The sequence below is a fragment of the Scomber japonicus genome, chromosome 2, assembly GCF_027409825.1.
Source record: "Scomber japonicus isolate fScoJap1 chromosome 2, fScoJap1.pri, whole genome shotgun sequence".
NCBI classification, from domain to species: Eukaryota; Metazoa; Chordata; class Actinopteri; order Scombriformes; family Scombridae; genus Scomber; species Scomber japonicus.
Genome location: NC_070579.1, coordinates 19,084,717 through 19,111,221, shown reverse-complemented (window position 1 = coordinate 19,111,221; position 26,505 = coordinate 19,084,717). Strand labels below are relative to the sequence as shown.

General features: G+C 38.0%; 1 protein-coding gene across 1 annotated transcript; it reads right to left on the bottom strand.

The window, feature by feature from the left end:
- Positions 1–4,330: 4,330 nt before the first annotated feature.
- On the bottom strand, positions 4,331–26,146 carry suclg1 (succinate-CoA ligase GDP/ADP-forming subunit alph). Its single transcript, XM_053332484.1, has 9 exons — positions 26,057–26,146; positions 23,621–23,721; positions 19,030–19,146; positions 18,529–18,741; positions 17,745–17,802; positions 17,032–17,115; positions 13,059–13,210; positions 8,544–8,732; positions 4,331–4,755 (listed from the first exon to the last, which is right to left on the bottom strand). The coding sequence occupies exons 1-9, from the start codon at positions 26,088–26,090 to the stop codon at positions 4,729–4,731; spliced, it is 975 nt and encodes a 324-aa protein (XP_053188459.1). The 5' UTR covers positions 26,091–26,146; the 3' UTR covers positions 4,331–4,728.
- Positions 26,147–26,505: the final 359 nt, after the last annotated feature.

Genomic DNA, 26,505 nt, shown 5'->3' with positions numbered 1-26,505 from the left:
AGTAAATTATATAGAGTAGAAACAATTTGAATATATAAATATAAATTAAAGAAATTAAAGAATCCAATGATCACAAATTATAACATATTGCTAATTAAATTATATTATTGCTAATAAAAAACAAGTAAAAGTAAATTGCACAAATCCTGTATCACATAAATACACAAGTAGAACAACATATAAATTGTGTTATAATTTGTTAGTGTGACTCATTTTGCATCATTAGGCTTCCACAGTTCCATAGTTGCGCTAGATACCCCCACTCCTCCTACCTCAGTCTCTCAGTGTAGAGACCTGAGGTCAACCTGTTGCTCATCTTCTCGTCTCCTACTTCTGTGAGATCTTCTCAACAGGTAGAAGCTGCAACAAGGTTAATGATCCACACGTGACATTATAAAAAGAAGACATGACGTGCGAATGAGCAATAGAAAACCGATCGTCTTTTTTGGGTACGCCCCTTAATTATCGTCGCGTTTTCGTCTCACGAGATCTCGTCACACCCCTATTTACATCAGAACATCCCTCCAGAGTTATATTGACAACATGACTAAGCAATTTGACAGTCTTACCCGTACACATTGACACAAGGATTTGTCATTCCGATGGCACTGACATGTTCATTGACACTTTTGAAAGATGAACTAAGGATTTTGAGCAAGAGACTGGCTTTTGCAGGTAATCCATGGTGTTTTGCCATTTGTACGAATTGTTTTGAGAAATGTTGCTGTTTTGCAAATGTCGAGGATGATTCGAGAAATACCAAGTACCAAAGTGACTGAGAAAAACTGTAATAGAGGTAATAGATATGGGATCTCATCTGACATGATTCCCTAAGGTGCACTATCAGTAGGCTATCTCAATTGTAAAAACCAACTGTAAGCCTCCATCTTTCAATGAGCGGAAACACTACATGCCTGCAAGATCCCCCAATTCAAGATGCCTGGCCCATGTGTGAATAGTCCTCTTTCTTTTGTAAAAACACCATATGTATTATGCATTTCTTTTTTCTTTAACGGCTGCAGTGTTTCACTATTTTCAGGGAGATGGATCCAGACCCTTGATAAGGAGACTGTTTCTGCAGCCACTGAAATGCCAAAGGTACAACTAAATGTGAAATGTTTTGGATGTGTCTGCATTCTTCAAATTATGTAAAACCATACACCTTGCTGCAGGACCTGACTGGAATAATAAGTATTTGGGCAAGGAATGAATGTACTAACTATTCATATTGCCAACTACATTCTCAGCTACCCTTTGACACATTTTCTCTCTCACAGGCTGTCTGTTCAATTTACAACCATCTGTTTATTGGCATTGAAAGTAAGAAACTGGACATTGATTACCAAAAGTTAAAAAATAATAAGCTGTAATTGGAGATAAAGAAACTGGAGAAAGATTTAAGTATAACGCAGCAGAGGGTCAATGGTTTGGACTTGATTGGACTAATGTTTCTTTTTTGTCTTCACAGCTTGAACATAATGAGTGAATTAATGAATTTCAAAATATCTTTGGCACTGTTGTTTCTTAAATTATAAATGCTAAGCTTTTAAACAAAAGGGTTCAATCTAGAGCAAAGCTGATCATGAATAAAATGGTGATCAACTCAAAACAGGTATTTTTTAAAGGTCCTTGACAGTTCCATCTATGAGTTCCCGATGGTCTGGGTTTAAAGTCTTCCCATTGCTCCTCCAGCCACATTCTGGGGAGTCTCTCCCAGCGTAGGGGGCAATATTGTGCAAGACTGCACAGGCTATGGTGATAGCACAAGCCCTGGAGTAACCCTGAGGCTTTTTAGGCACCGAAACCTAGATTTCAGTCGGCCAAAAAACTATCTCAATTTGTGCCCTGGTTTCTGTGCAAGCATGCTTGACGGCCCTCTGTGCTTATGCTTCTGGTCCTGGGTAGGGTGCAAACAAGTATAGCATACAGGGGTACCCTCTGTCCCCAGTCAAAACTACATTAAACCCCCCTACAGATTAAATGTTGATTAAATGAGATTCTTACGGTTCAAATAGATGAAGTAAACCTTAGTGGTAACCTTGCACAAACCTTTATGATGGTGATCATTCTCAAAAAAGAAATTGAATCATGGACAGTGCAGTGCGTGACCTTCAATGATGTGGCATTTGCTTGGCAGAGCATTCATTTAAAACTGGATTGATACAGTGGTGTCTTTACTATTTTGAACTTTGGCTCTGACATTGTGATTTCAAATCTGGTTTTACATGGCACTCTGGAGCTACATGTTAGTGACATACTGTATGTGGTTGGTCATGAAACGAAATACTCAATTTTTCGTTTTTAAATTAATTGATCTGTGCTGATAAGATAACGTGAAACACTATCTTTGTACAGTACAGTTGTTTTGTGTAAGGCTGACGCTGAAATGGGTATTTCTGTCAACAACTGCCAGGGTAACAGGATTTAAATCTAAATAGAACAGATAATTATGTCAAAATGAATTTGATCTATTATTACAGCTGTGCACATTTCACCCAAAGCCAATTATTACTATTTTGCCTGACAGTGTATAGACAGCTGTCTCCACTACATACCTGTACATTTAGGCTATGGAAATATTTCTGATTAACATAGTCTGCCAGATGGTCCAGATAGGGCCTGGGTACACACATGGCTACAACCTATTGTGCCTGTAATATTGGAGTTTGAGGATTAATACAGAAGCTTGTCAACCTGTAGGCTACTTCAGATGTATTTTTCTGTCGAATACCTGGAATTGAATAAAAAGCCTCATTGATTCTTTTAAGTTTGAAGATGACCAGGGAAATAGGTGAAAATAGTGAGGTACTGTTTTAGAGTAAGGTGTTCCATTCTTATAACCTAGCATACAGTTGCCTTTACAAGACTTTCATCACCAACACTGTACAAGAATGGCCTACTTTCAAAGAAATGCAGAACTATGCAGACGGACTGAACAGTGGTCAAGGCTGGGCTACATTGAGTGGGCTTCATCGTGTGGTTCCAGGCAACTGGATATGTAAACTATGCTGGTCCTACTGAACCTGAAACTGAACCCTTTCCTCATCAAGGAAGCCTGATGGTTTATTTCTGTCCTTGAAGACCCTTGGGGCTTGATGGTATGAACAGTGTGTAGAATCTGAACACCTTCATCCACAGGGTTGTTGAGGAATAGGCGTGCCATAGTTGGTTATAACGGGTCTTTAGATGTATTGCTCACAGCATATTACTATTTTCATTAACCTAGTGGCTTTTGAAGACAATGAAAGTGTTGGGACATTCTTTATTTTTTTATTAATATGTTCTATGTGCTAAAGTAATGTAATATAAATTAATGTATGTTTTGTGAGAACAAAGTCTGAACTTTGGTTTCTGAACATAGAGAGGGTAAAAGTGATGCAAGCATGAAAGGACATTCTTTTGGGATTCTGTTTCCGCCAGTTGGAAATTCTTCGAAACACAGCTAAATTAGGCTTGGCAGTTCACCAACAACAGAGCAGGCTAGCTCGGCGGTATACGTTGCCTTGGTTACTGATCAGGCAATCCTATAAACCACAGTAATGGAAGGAAACTCCCACTTAAATTAGCCAGACTTGTCAAAATAAGGCAGAATATTCCTTTATCTGCCTTGATGGAATAGGGCTCAGGTCTCCCTTGAAAAAGATTTAATCTCAATGAGACTTTCTATCTGGTTAGATAAAGGGGAAAAAAGAAAGAAAAGGTTCATTTATATCATAACTGTGGAGTAGTATATACTCTGAAACAGGAGCATTAAATAAGAGTGGATGAGGCATCATAAGTTAATAAGCTACATTAGCTTTCACCATTTTGGGCTCAATGTCACTCTCTCCGTTTCCTCAGCACTTGTTAGTTAGCATGCTATTGAGACGACGGCTAATTTACAGCTCCAAGTTCACCAAAGCTGAAAAATGTGTCCTAATTTACTTGTCCCCAGTGAGCAAAGTCCAGTGACTGCAGAATAAAATGTATTAACTTAAAAGTAATTGCCTATTACTCAAATAGTTGTCCATTAATTCTGTTTGTCTTAACACTTATAAAAGGCACAAGTAAAATGATATCATTGTGCTATTACAGCATTTGCTATACGCTATAATAATGTCAATTAACATACTGAGAATATAGACTTGGAACATTTTCAGGAGTGGATCGTCTTAACATTAAGACTGTAATGAATAGCTTTTAAACCTAATGCCTGTTCTCTTACATATGTGACATTTTATGCTCCTTCCAGGAAAAAAGATACTGCTCATTCTATAACCAGACAACAGTTGTTCTCTCAGACATGCCACAAGTAAATATAGACACACACATACGCAGGAACACATCAGGAAAATGATGAGAATTTTTTTCTTATTCAGGTGGACAGCCAGTGAAATAAGTGATGGAATACGTCTTACAGCAGGAGTATAACAGCATGAAACCACCAAGGTTACCTTAGTATCCTTCTTTAAGCTGTCAACATTATGTGATGGAAAAAAACATCTATAAAGCTTTTACATAGTGTACAATGAGTTCTTTAGGATACTATTAAGACACTAATATTTATTACTTCTTTATGTGCAAGGTACAAGTTCATGGCAGAAATTACAATATAAACACTGTATGTGCGCATTGTACTTGAAATAATCAGGGTTTACAATTACTGCAGGGCATATCCACCTCCAGAATCAGGCTGTTCATCTCAATTTCGGGGCAGAGGGTAAAAGGTTGAGTGCCTTCTCGCACAATTTACAACATCTTCCTCTTCTCAAACTCCTACAGAGACAAACATCAGAGAGGAAGAAGAAAAGGAACAATATAAAATGAAGAGTTAGACAGAAGTGAATGATTTATTCATACAAAATTCACACAGCTCTGTTTTGGTCCTGTGTATCAGATCTGCTGCTGCTTGGGGGGGGGGGGGGTACAGAGGCAGCTCAAGCTTCGGAGAGCCTGTTGTTTTTCCTGGAGAGTGCAAATCATGTAGCGCGTACATGTCAGTGAGTTCCAGTCGTCAACATTAAAACAGCTCACTTTCTGTGATTGATAGTGACAACACATCTGCAAAAATCTGATTTATGTGAGGTTATAGTTGCTGTGTTTATCAGCAGAGTCCAACCATGAGACTATAAATGAGAAAGCATTATGTTAGCCATTAAAAAGGATGTAGCTATTTACATATTCAATTTGGAAAATATCACACAAACCGTAGGATGATAGAATATGTCGTTCCCTGAGAATTTCCCATTTCATAGGGGGAAAGTAACTTAATGCAAATGTCATTTATCAGGTTCACAGAACACACAAGTACTCATGCACATGTTGGCTCATTCCACCGAGGCTTGTGGATACTTGAAGGTCTACTGCCACCTTGAGGAGGAAATGGGATCATGTTTCTGAAATGCTTGGGAGGCAACCTCCGCCTCACTAACCTCGACTTTTTGGGAAGGACGAAAGGAATGAAGAGACATTTGGGGGGTAAGTAGATTCAGGAGTTGTGGCTGATTATTAACATCCCTTTTAACATAATTTTTGCTTTAAAGATGAGGTGGAGTAGGATTCAGTGAGGTCCAGTGATTAGATTTAAAAGGCATAGCAGGACAAAAGAGAAGAGTAATGGGATGAAAAGAGTGACAAGAGAACAGGAGGAGGTGGTTGGTTGCAGACGGAAACAGACAGTTACTCAAGGGTACAAGACAAGAATGATAGCACCAGGGTAAGAGCAGAGTTGTTTGTGACAGAGGGAAAAAAAAACAAGACTTTTTGTGTGAGACGGAGTCAGATGCCTGACAAGGCAAGTCAAGAGGAAGACGGTGGGAGTAAAATGGGGAAAGTGAAGGTTGCCACTCAAAAAAGGATGAGAGAAAATACATCTGGATTGAAATTGAGGAGGTTGGAAGGAAAACATGACGTGAATGAAAAGCAAGATATTCACAAGCTAGCAACGACAACAGCTTTGAAACACCTGGGGCCAGATGTATGATGAGTGCGAGTATTAAATATATGCCATATGCACCACCCTCAACTTGAAGTTTTGAGTTTATATATTAAAAAAAAATCTTGAGATTAAATATGTTTGCCTGCACACATCTGCATCCGCATGTGATTACGGAGCGAGCGGGATATGATAATACTATCTGATATGATTATGAGTTCCAGATATTTTGTAAACAAGTTAAAAGGTCAAAATTATTCTACCGCGCATATGAATTAAGTCCTTCTTAGATAAACATAGGTTTTCTGATATCTTGTCACCAGAGGCACTGAAAATTCCATCAGATATCACTGCAAGCACTGCATATTTAATTATGTTTCAAAGTACTGTATGCTGTTTTGAATCGCTAACGGTTAGGATAGGACGGTGAATAAGAATAAATAATCATTTTTAGAGAATGCTAAAATAGAAACTAAATTTGGACAAAAAGCAAAAGGAGCAAAAAATGTTGTTTAATTCCTACAGTGTCCGAGTTAATAAGACATGCAGACATAAAAGCCCCCACTTTTTAAAAGGTGCAGTGTGTGGGATTTTATGGCATGTGAGCGGTGAGATTGTAGATTGTAACCAACTGAATACCCCTCCAATTCCCTCTCCCTCCCCTTTCTAAGTGTGTAGGAGAACCTACAATGGCCTTGAAATGCTCAAAAAATGTGAAAGGCCCTCTCTTGACCCTGTGTTTGGTTTGTCCGTTCTGGGCTACTGAAACATGGTGGTGCAACATGGCGGGGTCTGTGGACTCTATGTAGATATACAGGACTCATTCTAAGGTAACAGAGCTATTCTTTTTGATATGTTCAAGATTATACACCCATTAAAAACATAGTTATGAATATTATATTTCATTTCTGACAAGTCTGTCCCACTAGATGCCATAAATTATACTACTGCACCCTTAAACCTCTGAAGATATTTCAAGATTAGATATGAGATGTGCACTTGCTTTTTGTCCAGTCCTCATACCAATTTGCCCTACTCGATCTTCTCTCATTGATAAAAAATAAAAATAAAAATCACATATTTTACATTGTCTGTTGCCAAAGGTCCACAACCTTGTTGTAGGTTGTATTTCTGAAAAACTCATTCCAAACTGTTTGTTGGAATTGGTGGCAGCATTTCTACTTCAGCCTGTTTACAGTTCAACTGAGTTGTCTGAGTTGCGTGTATCTGTAATTATTATAATGATGAATAATGTGAGGATGCGCTTTTATGACTTTGAGGACAAAAGCAATTTTAAACCTTGTACAGTTTGAGGATGTACCACTCAAAAGTAAGAGCATTATTACTGCCCACCATTAGACTTCTAATTTTACTGATAATCTCTCAAAATTCAACATAAATCTTGTTGATGATGCACAAATTAGCAAAACATCCACTGTAGCTGCATGCATAATTCATTCATCCCTGCAAAAGTGGATACATGTGTCAACATATTTAATCAGCTGCATGTTTTCACCACTAGTGTGGAGTCTCATTCAGGTCAGTGGTGGAGCACTGCCACCACCTCCTGAATGTGGTGGCCTGCCCACACCCACAGCATTGTGTCTACTCGCTTCTCTTACGTGTTATTACTTTGATTACGGCGGTCAATGAGATTAACAGAGATGTATGAACACAACATGCAGCAAAATGAGCAGCCGCATTGTGCGTTTTTCATCATTACACGCAATGATTATGAATTAAACTTTGGGGGGGTAAAAATTGCGTGTAAATCTATATTTGCGTGCAGTAGTGCCAGCAGTGGTAATGAAAGTATAAGATGATGAATGGGTGTAATACATGCTTTCACTTTTTATACATCTTGTTAACAGCGCTTCCCTACAGATAAATTGAAATAAAGAGGCAATGGTGCCAAAAGCTACTCCCAGGAAGAAAAAAAAGAAAAAAAAGAATTCCTGTTCCAACTAAACCTTCTCACATTTGTAACTACTCGATGATGAAAGATGGTGTGACAAGTGACCGGCATCACAAGACGTTTTGTTCAGAAGCCAGAGAGGTATTCTTGTAGTGTTACACTGATTACAGCCCTTCTTCATTAATTATGCTGGGTGCCAATTGTAATTAGCGTGCTTATTCATCTATATAATAACAATGTGATCCTAATATTTATTTAGTTTATGTGTTTAATACTTAAAAATATAAAAGTAAACTTATTTTCTACTGTTTTTGTCAATCATTTGGAAAAATCAGTATTTTTGATTTATGGTGCAATATTTTGTGTTATAATTGAATCTGGCAGCAACTACCCAGGTAAAAATGTGAGATTATTGAGATATAGACTCAAGGCAGGGTTAGGAAAGAGAAAATGCAGACAGAAGACACAAAACGATGAAAAACACAGGAGGTGTTATGGACATCTTACTGGGTCCAGCCTTATAAGATTGTTGTTATGACTTATTCAGACATGAGACTAACATGTTGAACTGTCATCACATTTATATAAAACGGTGCATGTCTAAAGGGGATAATTAATTGATTAATGATAACTAATTTCAATTAACACAATATCATGATGGCTGTTCTTTTCACCTTTGAACATGATAGTATCTGCTTGAGGGAATGGACTCACCTTGAATATGGTGCTACCCAGCTGGGCAGGGGACATGCTGACTACAACTCCGGCTGACTGCAGGGCTGCAATCTTCTCTTTGGCTCCTCCTTTTCCACCAGCGATGATAGCGCCAGCGTGGCCCATTCTACGGCCGGGAGGAGCAGTCAGCCCCGCGATGAAGGACACCACAGGCTTTGCTTTAGCACCCTGGACAGAGCGGAGTAAAGAGAAAAAAAAAGAAAGGAAAATGTGAGCATAAAATAAGGTAAAAAGACACAAAAACAATAGAATAAGCTCAAGAGACAGAGGGAGGATGTGAGCACAGTTAGCAAAGTGGATAAGAAGTACAGAGGAAGGAAGAAAAACAAGGGGGGGGGTTACAAAAATAGAGAATTTGTTTTCTGCACCTGCATTTTATTCATTCATTAGAAATCAAACACCCCATGTCCTCCCATTACAGAGCCCCCATGATAACAGGCTTGTCTAACCAGCCATCTCTGTCTCAGCCTGCATTATTAAAACAAAGGGTCAATCAAGCCATTTAATTGCATGGGTTGGTGTATGACCAGATAGAGGCTCGGGCTCCTGCCATTTCATATCATCTCATTTCTGAGATGGTAATTAGTCATGCGGGCACTGATTAGCTCAGCGCCTGTCTATGCTGCTTGCTCATTGATGGATGTTACGTTCAACAGTTAAGATCATTTCCAAGGTGAAGAGAGCTAATATTTCATCTTCAGCAATAACATCATAACCAGAAAGAGGGGCTGACTGTGCGTGTGTGTGCATGTACAGCGGCTAATATTTCATACTTAAGAATTAACAATATAATTGTGGAGGACGGCCTTCTGCATGCACGCACACACATACATATTTACTTAGGTCATCTTTGGAGATACCACATTCGTTTCCTGGAGACTCACTAACTCAAAAATCATCTTTTTTCCCAAATGGGGGACTAAGGTTTTGTCCCAGACTGGACAAACTGTCCCCAATTAACTGGTCTTTAGTCTGACATGTGTCCCTGAAAGTAGAGCCCTGGGATTTCCATGGGATTTCACAGAGCAAATTTGGCGTGTTCATCAGCAAAAGCAACATAGTCGAGGTCTTTCAAAGACGCCCACCTCTAATGCCATTTCTGCTCTAAATTCAAACCTGACACTGGCAAGAACAAGATGGTATCCACTAATATAAACTGCAAACGACTTTAGGTAATTAAGACTAGCAAGACATATATCTGCCAGGGAGATGTTTAGGACCTTGGCTAGAGATGCATCGCTAATTAGACATTAACACTTCCATGGATAACAGGAAAACGAAAAAAAAAGATGATATATATCACTTCAAAGTACTAAATATGTTACAAGCATCTGTTGTATGTGCTGAAAAATGCAGGTCTGAAACAAATTAGCACCTAACACCACTTAGTGTTGGAAGTCAAATCACATTATTAATAAACAAACAGCCCTCATGTGAATCAAGTCTTAAATCTACCTCAAATGAAAGAGGTTTAATTACACTATTAATCCCTGCCCCCTTGATAGTAAGTGCTAACAATGCATACAAGAAGGGGAGTCGTGCTACCGTTCCCTTTACTCGTCTTTTGTCTTCCACTGTTAGCAGTTCAGATATATTACCTTAATTATGAGCCCAATAGGGTGTTTCCCCCACCTTGGTGTGTCAACATGACAGGAGGAGGACTTTGTTCTATAAACACAGAATAGCATGCTCCAAGGTGAGGAATTGTATTCATGAGCTTAAAAAGCCAAACCGAGACAATACACATGACAGGTAGGCATCAATAAAACTGGTAACCTCGGTCTTCTTTCAGACTACAGCCTGCACTGCTTTGCAGTCTTGTTTCCACGGAATTACAGCAGGTTCAGATAAGCTCAATGGAAATGGGCAGCTGGGCAAAAAGTAAAGCAAAAGGCTGAAATGAGAAAAAAAAAAAGAAAAAAGCAAACCGCCACGGTAGCTTAGGTGCCAAATTCTTTGACCTACTTGATATGCATGAAGGAAATTGTAATATGCTTATTCTGTTTAAAACCTGTGTACGATTTTAGAAATCCTGTGAAACTGCTGCAGTGATGGGCAGACCTTTGATACAGGTGACTTTTAAGACCATACGATGTTGGCAAAGCATCGCAGACACTGAGGAAGACTGAACTTTGAAATATGTCCTGGATCATAAAGTCTGACAGCAGAACATAGTGGGATGTATGAGGTTGTTTTTTCAAATTTTACAGAATTAAGGCGTCGATAGATAAACAGTCTACAGAAACTCGAACGGAACACTGATGGATACTTGAATCAATACTTCTTCCGTTTTTTTGCTAAAATGTGTCCTTCTCAAATAGCAGTTCAATATATTTAATGTTGCATGACATAAATCAATCACGACCTTGGACTTAATTTTACTGAGCATTTGATACATAATGTGTTCCCATGTGGCTGGATCTGTCAAGTTAATGTGAAATGCAGTGTCTTAAAAAGGCCCATATAACATATTTTCTGTTTTTGCAGTTTTTTGTCGGCGCCCTCTCACTGCTTTGAAGTGGTCAGCACTCAGTGGGAAACAAGTGGAGTTACACACTTGTGAGCTAAAAATAAAAAAAATCAGCAATATCTGAATCAAAATCTGATGGCAGTTGGTGAATAGCCTCATAATCAGACTCAAGTGCCATTTTGTCTCACATCATTTATTCAGATTGACATTGTGCTATGTTTCATAAATGTAATTAAGTAGCTAAATGGCTACATAGAATGTAATGTCTCTATTCTATATTAAACCTGCAACGGTCTGGTTAACCAACTGTTTCTCCAACTAGTGGAAACAACCATCAATGAGCTCAACACCAGACTTATTCACTGAACAAATCGGAGATGTGGGCAGTGATTCAGTCTGGAAACAGGCTACTGTCACGTACTTTCTGAGCATCAATCCTGATTAAGTAATATTTGAATCAGTTGTTGGGTTGTTAGCGTGCGTTCCCAGATCACTATCAGTGAAATCTTTTCAAATCATACCTACACACTCCAGATGAAGCGATTATCTGAGTTTTGAATGTGAAACTTTTAATAAATATTACCTAAAGATAACCCCCCCCCCCCCCCCCCCCCCCCCCCCCCGCCAAACAGTAACTATGACTGCTGCATATTTATTCATAAATATTTAATGCTAAAGAGGAACACTGGTTTGAAATCAAGTGTTAAGGGGCTTTAAAATGGTGATACAATGATTATAATAATAATGATGATAATAATGACCACAAAAACGACCTCAATTTGTAATCATAACAGCCCAATTGTTGTTTTTCCACTGTTCATTCTCTAAGTACAGAGTTCGATCATGCATGACTGTACAACATGTTGACTGATTTCTCTTCTCTTCTCACCAATTAAAAGATAGAAATGCATTTGACAGATCACATATTCAAAGGTTTCTCTTTACAATGGATCAATGTGCCAACTGGTTAAATCTTTTTGATTTTCAGAGAATAGAAATAATCTATAATGAAGATTATATCTTCAGTTTTTTGTAATATCTATTTTTTGAGAGAGTTTCCTGAGGTCATCTAGCACTTCTTTCCAGCAGCACTGTGACTTGAATTTGAATGCATTCAAATCAAATAAAGTTAAGTTAAAAACAATGTGTCTGGACTCTGGAGCTTTCTTTGTACCATTCTTAACGATAAAACCACGGTCTGAGTACAACATTTAATGTACTGAACAATGTTCTACACAATTGACTTTCAACAGAAGATTTGCTCCACTGGGCTTTTTCATGCATGCGTTTCATTTGAACTGTCCCCCGCTGTCAACACTTTGGGTGATTGGGGGGGGGGGGCATGAGAGGTGGTGGTAGTGGGGGGTGTTGGTACTTTATTTGTTGAGGGAGAGAAGTTATTCTCCTGAGACGTCAGCAGGAGATTTGCATGCATTAGAGCAGCCGAGGGCAAATCAAATCCATTTCTCAGCTCGGGAGCAACATAGGCACGCACACATACACAGAAACAAACACGCTGAAAAATTAACTGAATAGAAGTCATCTGCGAGGAGTAAAATGCCAAGTACAGGGCTGCCGAAGTTCAAAATGGCAATTACAAGTTCTTCGGGACTTGGCTGATTGAACCCATCATCACCTCACCGCTCTTTATCACATGTGGGCATCACAAAAGGCTCGTCAACACCGCAGGTTTCGAGAACATGCCCTGTGAATCATACCTTCATTCCATCTGTCTCTCTTTATCATGCCAATTACAAGGACATTGAAAATGAAAAGAGAAAAGCTCAAGGCTGTAATAACAAAGAAACAGGCTTCCACAGCTCCACCTTGTTCTTGACGCATGACGGTTCTCAGTGTTCAATATAGCTTATATATTTGAAAGGGGTATGAGTAAGAGCTGACTTAGAGAAGGATACAATTTTTTCTATGAACAGCTATATCTGGAGAGGTTGAAGTGATGTAATAGGTGATATTACAAGGAGAGTGATAGAAAATAATGGGTGTCCAGTGTGTTATTTCCTTACAGAGTTGTGCTGTTTCAGGTACTCTGCTGCATTCTCCTCGGCATTGCCTCCAATCTCTCCAATAAGGATGATGCCCTCTGTCTTAGGATCCTGCAGAAACACCTCCAGGCAGTCTATGAAGTTTGTACCGTTGAATGGATCCCCACCAATACCTTGCAGGAGACAAAGCAAACACTTATTGTACACTCAAGTCCCTCACAGGGTAATTCCTGTGAATATTTCAGGATTGCTTGGCTGTTCAGATTGAGGGTGGAATACCAATCAGGTGAAGCCTAACGTTATGCCTGATATGATCATCCTAAAAGCACCGAGATTATTCACAGTTGTTAATTGGGGTTGCCTGAAACCATTTTGCACCGCCTGAATCGTTGCTAAATGTTACTAAATGGATCTAGTTTCAGCAGAATTTTTATGTATTCCACATCTCCACTTTTATTCCATTTTACTGAAGATTTCAAGCTTTCCTTTCATCGAACAGAGTCCTGACATCCACATTATTAGAAACATACTCACAGTGGCTTCACAAATATTTGGACCTCTTAACGTTTTGCCCACTTTGCCACTGAGGTCTTTTTCTCATTTGTAATACATTTGCAAACATTTTTTTATTATATGTTCTTTTTGCTTTTGACATTGGGGGTTATTGAGTTTCTAAACCAGCCATGGCTGCCTTTGGAACCACTTGGGGCAGTGGAAAAAAGATGAAAAACCAACACTGATATCCTGCAGATACGGAGAAACATTAGTGTTTAATTGGAATTGTATTGATGTCCACCAGGTGAAGCTTTAACATTTCATGAGAAATGTTTAACTGAACTCTGATTTTAGGAACAGCATTTCTAAATTTTTACGTCACGAGCGACTTACTTGGCTCACTTTGTTTGATGTTAAGTGTCCCAAACCATGTTTAACTCTGCATGCCAGTTTAAAGTTTCCTTTCATATCAAAGAGATGACAATGAACATGACTCAAGAAGGTTATCCAAATCACTAATGATAATGATTTTCTAAAATTATTTCTACAGAAAATTACTACGTGCTCGATAAAAGCATGAGCAAACTTCCACAAGACAAATCTTCACAGACAAAATGTCACCTAAATTTATATTCATACCATTAAAAACCTGGCAACACCAAGAAGAAAAATTACATGAATAATAATCAAAGAGAACCACATTACCAGCAACACAGATGACCGTGATATTAAATATTGTATTAACTGTAATTTGCTGTAGCCCCTAGGTCATACTGAGACTTAAGAAGTCCCTAAAAGAACTACCAATAAACCTCCTTAATGAACTCTACAATATTTAATACTGTTGCAGCACTGGCTTTATGAAGTCTGTCTGGAGGACACTCCATAATTAAAATGTCTAAATAATAATGAAGCCAAGTTGTTTTTCAGTTAATTTGGGTGTCCAACTAGCCCTCTAGCACAGATTGTCTGGCGGCAGATAAGTTGACCAAAAAGATTTGTGTTTATAAAAGTGGTTACAGTTAATCTTATTTGTGGTGTCGCCAAAATGTAACAGAGCTTCACAGTAGTGCTGGGCAGTAAACCGATTCATCTGGTATATCGGTTTTAAGTTCTCATACAATATGATTTTTTTTATATACCGCCATGCTGGTAACGAGCTTAAATAATTGTGGTTACTCTTCTATTAACATTTTAAGTTAATAACACAAAAATGAATAAACCTTTTGTATCACTAATAATTATACATTTACAAAATGACACTGCTGAACGGCATGCTGGGTACAGATAGCTAGTTAGTCATCTAGCTTCGTTACTGAGATTCCAACGATTCAGATTGAGATTCAGGCAAATGAGGTTTTGTGTATAATGATCATCGGAGCAACCTCTGTCAGCTTCCTACTGCTTTCGAAATAAACACGATTTTTACAGGAAACCCTTCAAACATTTGTTTGTGAGTCTGAATGAAGCGAACACAGGAACTAGCCACCTGTTGCAGCATTATAGATGAACTACTACTATCTGTGGCAGCGGTTTGTTTGTCTTAGGCTGTTGATATCTTATCACCCGTTCACGTTAGAAAAGTAGTAACTTAGTGCATGAAATAAAATAGTTCATGTCTGCAAGTTTCCAAATTGCAAGGATAAAAAGACAAGATTATCTATCTGAGCTGACTTCATGGACTGCTGATGATAGAGATGTATATACTGTAATTCCTCACACAATTGTAATCACATTTTTCTTAAAGTGTGGAGCTGCACATTTGATCCAACCAGCCTTGCTCTTTTCTTCCAGTTGATTTTTTTTCGAGGTGAAACAATTTCCAGGACAACAATGTTCATATACGCTCTAAATCCCTGTGTAGTAGTTACACAGCTGGGATTACTTAACCTGATACACCAGATGGTTTGTTACACAGAAACATCTGAGAAGACGTCCTTGGAAACAGTTTGGAAAAGGGCGGGCACTTAAAAACAAAAAAAAACAAAAAAACACTTTGCAGGTTATTGGATGAACCATCTGTCCATCACCATCTATCACTGCTTTACCTTGTGAGGCAGCTGGATTTGCAAGAACACAAGATAATGTGATGATCCTCAATGGGCGCTGATGCTACAAGTGCATAAGTGCAAATCTGACAAGATGGATTCTCGTGTGATCTTGCGAATCCAGTTGCTTCTAGATTTTTCGAGTCTGGCACTAACCGATCCGACTGTAGAAAAACTTTTCCTCTTTCACTCTTCAGCAGGTTCTCTGAGGTAACATTACTGTACTCTCCTTACTGTCCTGTAGCCTTTCTGCCTCCATTCTTTGTTTTTCAGTTGTTTTATTTCCTCTCTGTGCACTGGACTTTACTCTAATAAACATGCCTGACCATTCACAGTGAAATGACTCATGATCATGTTCATAATAGCCCGTGGGATAATCTGTCATTGCACTAATGCACTTATGTTTTTTTTAGTTTCCTTACATCCCAACTGCAGTGAAAGGCAGCCTCATACATGTAAACAAACTGCCGTATGTGGATGAATATGTGGGTTGATTCGGAAGCGATTCTTGTAAACTGTATGTACTTCTGATAGTAGAATACGCCACGATTAACCTACATAAAAGGTCCAGTCGTGGGAGGAAAAAAAAACAAAGGTGTGTTACACTATGATAGAAATTGTAGGTCATACTGCCAAGCATGACATCACAGTATGTCTAGATGTTCTGATGACATTAAACTGGATGGCTGATATTCTCAGTGTATACAGCTGCGTCCAGAGAACAGAGCGGTCAACTGATCATTTCACTCAGATCAATACATTAAGAAGTTAGTTGAGGAAACTTCTGAATACAGCAAAAATAACATTAATCCATATTATGTGGAGTTGGTTTTCAAGGAAATCAGTATTTAGTAAAAAAAAAAAAAAAAAAGGCTGTGGGGAAGATGAGTTCAGTACTTTACTTGATATTTTGAAAACACCAACACTGCCTCAGCTTGTGTTTACATTATGGCCTTGTTTGCAGCATACACTGGCAACGACGACTACAACAAACTCAAGTTCAATCTCATCAAAAGGAATATGAATTGAAAAAGAAGAGGAAGGTAAAGGGCATTTATACAATAAATGCTGCATGGATTGTTTGAATGGCTTTTTTCTTAAAGAGAACTGAAGAACAGCTGCTTGGATTCACAGAATATTTTAACGCTAACACGGTCATTGAGTTTCTACTCCCTCCGTTTAAATTTCAATTCAAGTTTTACTCCAAGGGGTTTTATTCAGATTTTAAAAAAATAAATATTGTGCAGTCATGGAGCAGAGGGTTAGACATTTGAAATAGGCATTTAAAATTCTTTGTATCTGAGCGTCAGATTTAAGAGACAGTCAGGTAAGATGTTTGTGCAAGGTTTAATATCTAGTGTCTCAGTTTGGAATAAGTAGCAGTCTTTTCTGAGAGCCATGACCATGTGCTAAATTTAAATTCAATATGCCACAGGTCAATGGTAGCTTACCAATGCAGAGTGACTGGCCCAGGCCAACTTGTGTAGTTTGGTGCACAGCTTCATAGGTCAGGGTGCCTGATCTGGACACAATACCTGAAACAGAGATTAAGAAAACATTTTATGTCATTTCTGTCAAAACACAACTAAAACACTGCTTCAATCAAGGGTTATACAATGATATAAAATGCAGTTGTCCTTTTCTGTCTTGGTGTGACTCAATCATTACACTCAGCAAAAACAGAAGAGATCACATCACAACAAAGCTCAGTAACAGCTGTTCTGTCTATGCTCTGGGAATGATGGCAGTCAATTTACTATAGAACAGACTTCCTGTAAAGGTTCACTGGCCAGCAGCAGCACATACAGCTTATCAAGCTGTCAACAGCAGAAGCTCCATCTAAGATTTAAGTACAGAGCTGTAAAAAAGTTTAATTTGCAAAGTAAGGCATTAGTATGAATACATTTTCTTTTCTTTCACTTCATTCTTCGGTTATTTGGAGACAAGAACAGTTGCTGCTGGAGAAATCTGAGTCAGCAGGTAAATTTCTTAAAGACAGATTTGATGTATTCTCTCATGAAATAGCTCATATAATGTAAAGATAAAGTTTTGAATTTCTTATCAGGTGAAAATTAAACTTTTAGCAAATCTAAAGTAAGTGGTTCCATTTCAAGTCTGTATTATAAATTATAATAAATTCTAAAAGTGATAAGGGAAATCTTACCAATCCTTCCTTTCTTGTGAATGTGGCCTGGCATGATTCCGATTTTGCATTCACCAGGCTGCAAATTCAAGTTTAAAAGTTTTCAGTGACATCAATTCATCATAAGATGCATACAAACTTCTGCTTGATATCACTGGAAATATTCTTGACACTCATTACACAAGTTTTAACTCAGCATCCGATCAAGTTAAGTTTGAGAAAAAGATTGACTATTCTTGGTTTCAATGCCGTAAGTTCATTGTAAACCGTAACAGAGTTAATGAATATGCGCTACACAAATTCTCATGAGAACAAAAATGTTTTCTTTGTCAGAATTTATTAAATAAAAATAAAAAATCTCTCTACACCCGATTATGCAACAGTTGTATTGGAGGAAAATAACTGGAAAACAATAAGGACAACTCATTCAGATGTAGTGATGAAGGTCGCGCAGACCAAAACTAATAAATATTCCAACAGTAAGCGAGACTGTGTGCGGGGGTTTTTCTCATTGTTTTCTTTCTCAGAATACAACATTTATTTTACTTTAACCAAAATTATGATTAATTCATAACTGTAACTATTATAAGTTAATTATGCTGCTTTAAAACTTGAGTATGACTATCCACCATTTAATGTCTTAAAGGAAACAGAAAATAATTGGCTAAATCTGAATTACACCCGCTCCCTTGAGAGGAAGTTTGTGCTTTCAGACAAAACCAAATAAACTAAAACATACAGTATATGATGTGTGTGTGTGTGTGTGTGTGTGTGTGTGTGTGTGTGTGTGTGTGTGTATATTTACATTGATGACTCCTGGGCAGTTGGGGCCTATGAGGCGGGTGGTGCCCTGGCGCAGGAGCCTATGTTTGACTTTCACCATGTCCTGCTGGGGGATGCCCTCAGTGATGCAGACTACCAGGGGCATCTCTGCATCAATGGCCTCGATGATGGCTGCCCCGGCGAATGGAGGGGGCACATAAATCACAGTAGCATCTGCCCCTGTGCCCTGCCTTGCCTGAAATGAGGGAAACAAGCATTGGTGTTGGTAATGAAAATGGAAATTCTAAAACTTATGAAATACTGCCATCTAATGTTTATTTGAAAAAAAAAGTGAAAAGAACTTTTTTTTTCCCTTTACAAGTGACAGTTCTTGACAAGATGTTACAAGCAAATCTGTCAGATCCATGCCACATATTTCAGCTTTTGATATATTTTACTTGTGATTTCAAATTTCACCAGATCAGCTTTAAATGTCAACGCATTTGACAGCGGCAGTCGCAGATGGATGAGGAGTCACACTTACCTCCTTGACTGAATTGAAGACTGGCAAGCCGAGATGAGTCTTACCACCCTTGCCGGGGGAAACGCCTCCAACTAACTGGGAGCCATAGTCGATGGCCTGCTGACTGTGAAACGTTCCCTAGATGGAGAGGAGTCAGTGAGTGAGTGTGAGTGAGTGTGTAATGAAGTGGGGTACAGCCACTTGTATAGTGTCAACCTTGAGATATAATTCCAGACAGAGAAGAAGGAGAAAATATGCTGCCATCCAGGATTAATCACCTGTGCTGAGCAAAGGGATGGATACAGAAGTGAAGCTGAGTTCTTCTGCGTATTCAGGTACTAGTAAATATATTCAATGAGAGGGAATTGAAATGTTCCTGACAAATAAATAATGATGTAAGCTTAGTTTAATCTCTTTGCAGAACTGTTGAAAAACAAATCAAAAGAGGCTTTGGATATTCTTCAACAGACTGTAAAATATCTCTCACGAGAAGAAATACTTCAAATACCGTCACTCTTATGTAGTCTTAAGGTATGCCATTGATGTGTGTTTGCAGGACTGGATTAACCTGTTAGAAGGACCTGGGCAGAAATGAGTTGTGGGCCCCTTATTGACAGGACACAGGCTCAAACACATATGTTTCCTCAACCTATTTTAACCAATATTCCAAGATTGGAAAACTACTGTGGTCCAGGTTTGCCATAATTAAGTAGTCAGAGATAATTTAGCCCAAAAAATGACATTAAATTACTACAGTTTACAGTTACTACGGTTTTGCTAACTTAATTACAAAGAATTTTGTTGCATCAGCGTAATATAAACTGGAATATTTGACTGAAAATAGATTTTGACGTAGCGCCCTTTTACAAAACAGAGCCTCAAGATCAGGTGGTAGCTAACCATACTTCTCATCTGTCATTATTGTGTTTTAGCATAATGTAAAAAGCACTGCAATTAATGAAATGACGACTTAGTATTTGTGATACAGACAACAAGATCTGGTGCCTGACTGATAATCTAGCCTTACATGCTTGTGTCAAGTTGCAAATAACATGCAGTACTGTTTTATTACACTAGGGGCCTGATTCACTAAAATCCCAAATAGTGGGTACTAAATTGCGTGCACAGTGCAATAGATTGCGCGTTTTGTTTTCGTGCGTTTTGCGGGTGATCTACTAAGAATAACTGCTCAAATGAAAACAGGTGCAACAGGGTGGAGACAGCAGTATTTAAATGAGGGTTTTGCGTGTCCTAAAGGAGAGTTTGGATGAGCAGAAAGCTGCAAGCGAAAAATGAAATTTGATCCAATGGAATTAGAGGTTCTAGTGGAAGAGGTTAACTAATATATTGAGTTATAACAAAAACTAATATTACCAGAAATATCTGCCCTTCAAAAAGGTATTATTTATACGCAGTTTATACGCAGTATGACGCAGTTTCCGTCAAAAAAATTACCTTCACGCCCCACGTTGCATATTCATGATGGCAAACGTACTAAATGGACAGTGCGTATCATCTTGCACAGCTGATAGACGCAAATCTCAGTGCGCTGCTTTAGTAGATCAGCTTGCACATTTTTTACGGGTGATGTCAAGTTTGCACACGTTTCTACACATGCTAACCTTTAGTAAATCAGGCGCTATGTGTGGTTTTAACTTTTAACCTCCTAATGGGTGGTGTGTGTAGCCATTTTTAATGAGATCCCAACAAAACATACAGAATATCTCAACTTGGAGGAGCAGTTTTGGGTTTGAATAGTTCACTCACTTTCAACTTCACAAAGCTTTATTGAAGATTTGGGAAGAGCTGATACAGACTGTATATGTTAAACTACCAGACAATATACTGTAGAACTAGAATAAGATGCTTTGTTTCTGACCTTCAAGCAACTTAATGAGAAGAATATGAAAACTGGATGCTAAGAGGTTAATATTTAATCACAAGATAAACTCTGCTAACCGTTATTACTTTGGTTTCATAATGCTCTAAATTTGTTACACATCTGCCTGTCAGGTTGAGTTTAAAATGAAAATAAACAACATAATTCATCAATTCCACTAAAGGGAGCAGAATGTGTTTTGGGAGGTAAAATCATTTGAGTGAATCTCAGTTGTACTTTCTCAGAGCAAATTAGTGCATCAAGGCGGCCTTAATGGATTTTCATGAGAACAAATCCTATCAGTCAGTAGTCTGTTAATTATTACTGAAGATGCCGAAACAATATAGATAAAGTAGCCAAGGGTCATAACTAAAAGACATAAATAAATGACCTTAATGTAAAAATTATAACCAGCCTATTAAGAGGACTTAGAAGCTCTGCATTTTTCACAGGTGTAATCCACTCCTTCATCCTGCTAACTTTGCTGTTTTTGCTCATCATTATTATCACAAATGTTGGGACAATAAATCTGAAAAATGGCTTGCTTATCAAGCAAGAGACACGACAATGTGCACTCAATAGCACTTGCTTCATTTCTCATCCTTTTCTAATTACCCGGAGTGTTCACTGGAACTATATTTAACAACCTTTTATTATGTTGAAGAGAAAATGGGAGATGAAAAATGGAATATGTGCAAGGACAGAGGGGGGGGGGATATAAATCTGTAAAGTCCACGTTTCTGCCTTGTTGAACACGCTTGCCAAGGTTTCTATTCTCCTTGACTCTGCATGGTGCAAAGTGAATCACCTGAGCTTTTTCATGCTCTTGGACAATTACTAGAAGGATCAACAATCTGCTGGACAAAGTTATTATTATTGACTGAAACAATGACTAAAAGATAGACGTGGGAAAAAAACTGAAGTCAAAGCAAAAATGAAAGTTTGTTTTTCCCCAAAACTGCCTGAAATAATAAAAAGGAAAAACCCTGATCCACAGGTCTTTAGGGAATAGAAACTACTTGAGCAATAGTTATTACAGTCCAGTATTTACTGATCCAAGGACACGTTTCAGCATTTACCCAAAAACAGTGACGCATACTGCTGATATACTACGAATTTTAATAAAATGGAAGAAAAAACTAATCCTTGTCTCCAATACCAAGTCTTGATGTGAATTCAAACTTTTCTCTTTAACTTCTTAAGCTTAATATCAAATGTAATATCATATTTTAGCGTAATGTCGTACTTAATGTTGTAATTCTGTTCTTGCATATTGTAATACTGCTATTTTAATAGTCTTACATTGTGTTGTATATTAATATTGTTCTACTGCTTCTTGTCTGCTCTGTGCACTCAACTCCTTCCTGGAAGAGGGATCACTACTTACAGATCTTCCTGAGGTTTCTCTCGTGTGCATTTTTTCCACTGTAAAAATGTGTGTGGACTTGTTTCAGGTCTGAATTATAGGTGTCAGGATACAGGATGTTGTGCGTTGTACAGATTGTTGAGTCCTCCAAGACAAATTTGTAATGTCGGGCTGTATAAATGAGAATAAATTGACCTGAACTGAGTTTATGTAAACAAATATTAATTTTCTGGCCACATGGAGGCAGCAAAAACAAGCTGCAGGTAAAAATAGATACATTAACACATTTAAAGTTGATATGATGATCTTATTAGCAAGTAATTAGACATGCAGCCGATATTGAGGAAACTTCATTTGTTTTTGTGTTTGTTTCCTCCCAATGAATGTGAGTCAAATATCACTTCTTCTACTTCTGACAAAAATATTTAGATTTTTAGCTGCTAAATGAGGCACTATGTTGACCGGCTAGCCACCAACTTTGCCTGCTGTTTGGTGCTGTAGAGGCACACAGAGTGCCAGAAACAATGATATGAGAGCAGAGGCCTGTACTACAAAGCTGGATTAACAGACCCGGGATATCTCTCCGTTACATGGGTTGATTTACCCAGACATTCGCAATCCTGATACGAAGCCGGTTATCAACTTGGTAATTGAACCCAGGGTTTTCCAATCTGGATCACTGCGCGCTCACATAAAAGGGAGGTGTTTGCAGCGTCTGACCAATCGCAAACATGGAGAAACTCTGCAGAGCAGACTACTTTACCATGGAGGAGCAGACAGTTATTATTCAACAATATGAAGAATTCAAACATCATCCAGGCCAAAAGCAACACTGTTGCTGCTGCAAAAGCCAGGAAGGAATGCTGGCAGGAAATAGCTGACTCTGTTAATGTGTAAATTTGTGAGATCATACAATATTAATTTATCAGACAATATAAACGGACAGCACTCTGATCACTCAATTTCACTTTATTACGGCACGGACATTTCGGGCAGAGCGCTTCCTCAGTGCCCTTCCTGGAGTGGTGGTAAGGTTATTTAAAAAAATAAAAATAATAATAATAATAATAATAATAATAATAATAATAATAAGTTAACATAGGAAATGTATTTTAGTCACTTTCATTAAATACTTGGACCAGAAGTACACAATATAGATACCAAATGTAAAAATACTGTGATGTAATGAAAACGTTTATAATGTCTCATCTCTATTTGACTTAGAAAGACAAAAATGAGGAATTATCTATGTGTGTGTGTACAGTATGGACAAACAGAGATTTCACAACAAGATTACAGTAACCTCATCTGATGTGAAGCAATACTAGAAAGTATTATGTTGATGGTGACGAGTCTTGAGTACAAACCTGCTTCCCTGTGAAACCCTGGCAGATGACCTTCGTGTTCTTGTCAATGTAGAGGTGCTTTCTTGATCCTGTATAACAGTGCCTGACTCCACTCTGCTGCACTGAAGAGAGAAATTGAAAGTCTGACTTTAGGTGACATTTCTTCACATATATTCATCATAAAAGCCATACAAATGTAAAATCCTGCAAGCACCTTGCTGAATGAAAGGGAGGCCAGTAAGTGTGTTGCATACATGTGTAACACTTCAGGCTCTAATAAAAGTGTGTAAATACAAAAAGATGTGCAGTACTTTAAAAAAACAAAAACAATGTTTTGGAAGAGTAGCAACGTCTGCAAAAATAAATGCAGATTCTCTTAAACATTTTAAACTAATGAAAAGCTCACTTTTCTGTTTCATAGGAAAAGGAAAGATCTCAGTCTTCACTTTCTTCCAAGAAATAATTCATTGGACTTTAAAACCAACAGTGTTTTGGCAACAAGCTCTTTGCTGTTTTATTGTTTAACAGTTTTAGCTTTCTTTAGACTTGGCAGCTGACCTCAACTGCACCTGCAAACACAATGGAGTCTTCTAAGTTGTACTATAAATATGTTTAATTAACAATGATTGCTTAAGTCTATGGAGCTGTTATGTTATTAACTACAGAAGGAGACACATTAAGTCTAATTACACTGTTTTTAAGTGCTGTGATGCACTGTGTACACCTCCACAGACTATAACCCACAGAGAATAAGAGTGTTATGAGTTTAGAAAAAAGGTAAAACAGCACAGTTAGTACACTGCAAGCTAAGACTTATTGGATGGATTTAACACCATATTTTGAATTTGGATAGTGCTTCAGTAGAGTGAAATGCTGCATTTTAACATTATTCAGAGCTGCATTTATCAGTCACTTATACATTGTGTTATACTGTATTAATGATTACATGTAATTTGAATAGAAATATTCACAGGGACAAATCCAGAAATGTCATGCAAGTACTGCAGATTTTATTTCACTGTATGGTTCAGTTCAGTATATCAACTATGTTTCCGGCAGCTGCAGATAGCTGTCTTTAAATCCCAGACATTAAGCAGCAGGACAAATTCAGGTCAAAGCACACTTCAAGAGGCACTGTCAAGTTTTATATGTCCTGTGAGACAATATAAGACGACATCTGTGGGTGTTGTGTGACAAATTTTACAGGTTTAACTACAGTAGCAACGTGCCGCACAATACACAACATCAATCTGAAAACTATATAGATACAATAACTGGTTAGGGAGAGCTTTTAATATTGTTGCAGAGGTCTTAAATCATAGCAGTATCGATTAAATTTATAGTGCAAAGACTCACTGTATAAAGCTGTAACTACTCTCTGAAGGGCTTGAGTATAAATAGACGATTAGTTACTTTGCACTAAAAAACAATCTGATGATTGACCACTCAACTATTAAAACGGCAATTTTGTTAATTATTCAAACCACTTATAAAGCACAAACTCCAATCATCTGCTGGTTCTATGACATCTTAGCCTCTAGGAACTTCACATCTTACCTTAAAGAAAATATGATAGCAAACCATGACCTCTAAGAACAAAACAAGAATACATTTCCACTGACTTCCACTCTTCAGTATACTGTCCTTTGCCCTATTTAAAGAATTAGTAACTACAACCTGTGAAGAAGGGGGTGCTGGACATAAACTGAAATTAAGAATACAATAATCTAAAAGAAGAAGGACAATTTGATGACTACCAGTGACCTTCTGTATAGTCTAAATAGAAGATAACTGACTTTCTTTCAGAGGACTTTATTGAAAAAGTGTGACATGTTTTTACATTAGGACAGAAGCAGAGACAAACATAAACTAACAGTGTTCCTCCTCAGTTGACTGAACTTTGGTGCTCTTCAGTGCCTCACAGTCACACAACTTATCAATGAAACTGGTCAAAGTTCACTTGCAGCACTCAGTGTCCTAACAATGTGACAGTTACCACATTAACCTTGTCTTTTTTTATATAAAAATCTGACAACAAATGTACTCTCACAGCACAGTCTGAAGCCAACTTATCTGCACACAGGTTGCAGACAGTAACTGAACAGATGAATTAGCAGCTCCCAAATCAAAGCTAGGTGAAAATAAAGAGAAGCAACTCGTAGAAAATCAGTTGAACAGGGTGACTGGACATGACACATTTAGTCAAGAGGCCCTGCAAGGTCATAACATCAACACTTGGTCTGGTGTCGTGTGTTCAAAAACTGACAGGAGGTTAAAGTCAGGCTGCAGCTGGACGCTAGCACAAAGCTAGCTATAGTTAGCATGCAAGAGGAGCTCTGCCTTTAAAAGCTGAGCTAATGTACAGCACATAGCCAAGTGGGTATATTTATGTGTATAGAGAGTAAACTATCAAAACAGTTTAAGTGATCAATACGAGAGTTTATCATTAATACTCACAAAGCAGCCTGGCAAACAACCTGCTGTGAGACATCTTCGGTCATTCACCAATGACAACCGGAGGCTGAGGACCAGACACACGGATTTTTAGCTGACTACAATTATGGCCTTTAAATCGGCCTGCAAACATAAGCCTTGTTTTTAAATGACTAACAATTACCGTATTTATTTTTCATTGTATATAGTTAGATTTTTTTATAAACTGTGAGCGCAGCAAGTGACACACACCATGACACACACATACACAGGGTTTGAATTTATTTCAGGCAAATAATAGACTTTTTCATTTCACAAGGAATTCTGGGTAGAGTAGTTCTCCACAGCGTAGAGTGACATAAACCTTTATCAGCACTAGAGGGCGGACTAAATACATTATTTCAGTAAATGTAATGATTCCTCAAAGATAGAGATAGCAGGTAACAGGGTTATTAGTTAACGAAAATGAAAAC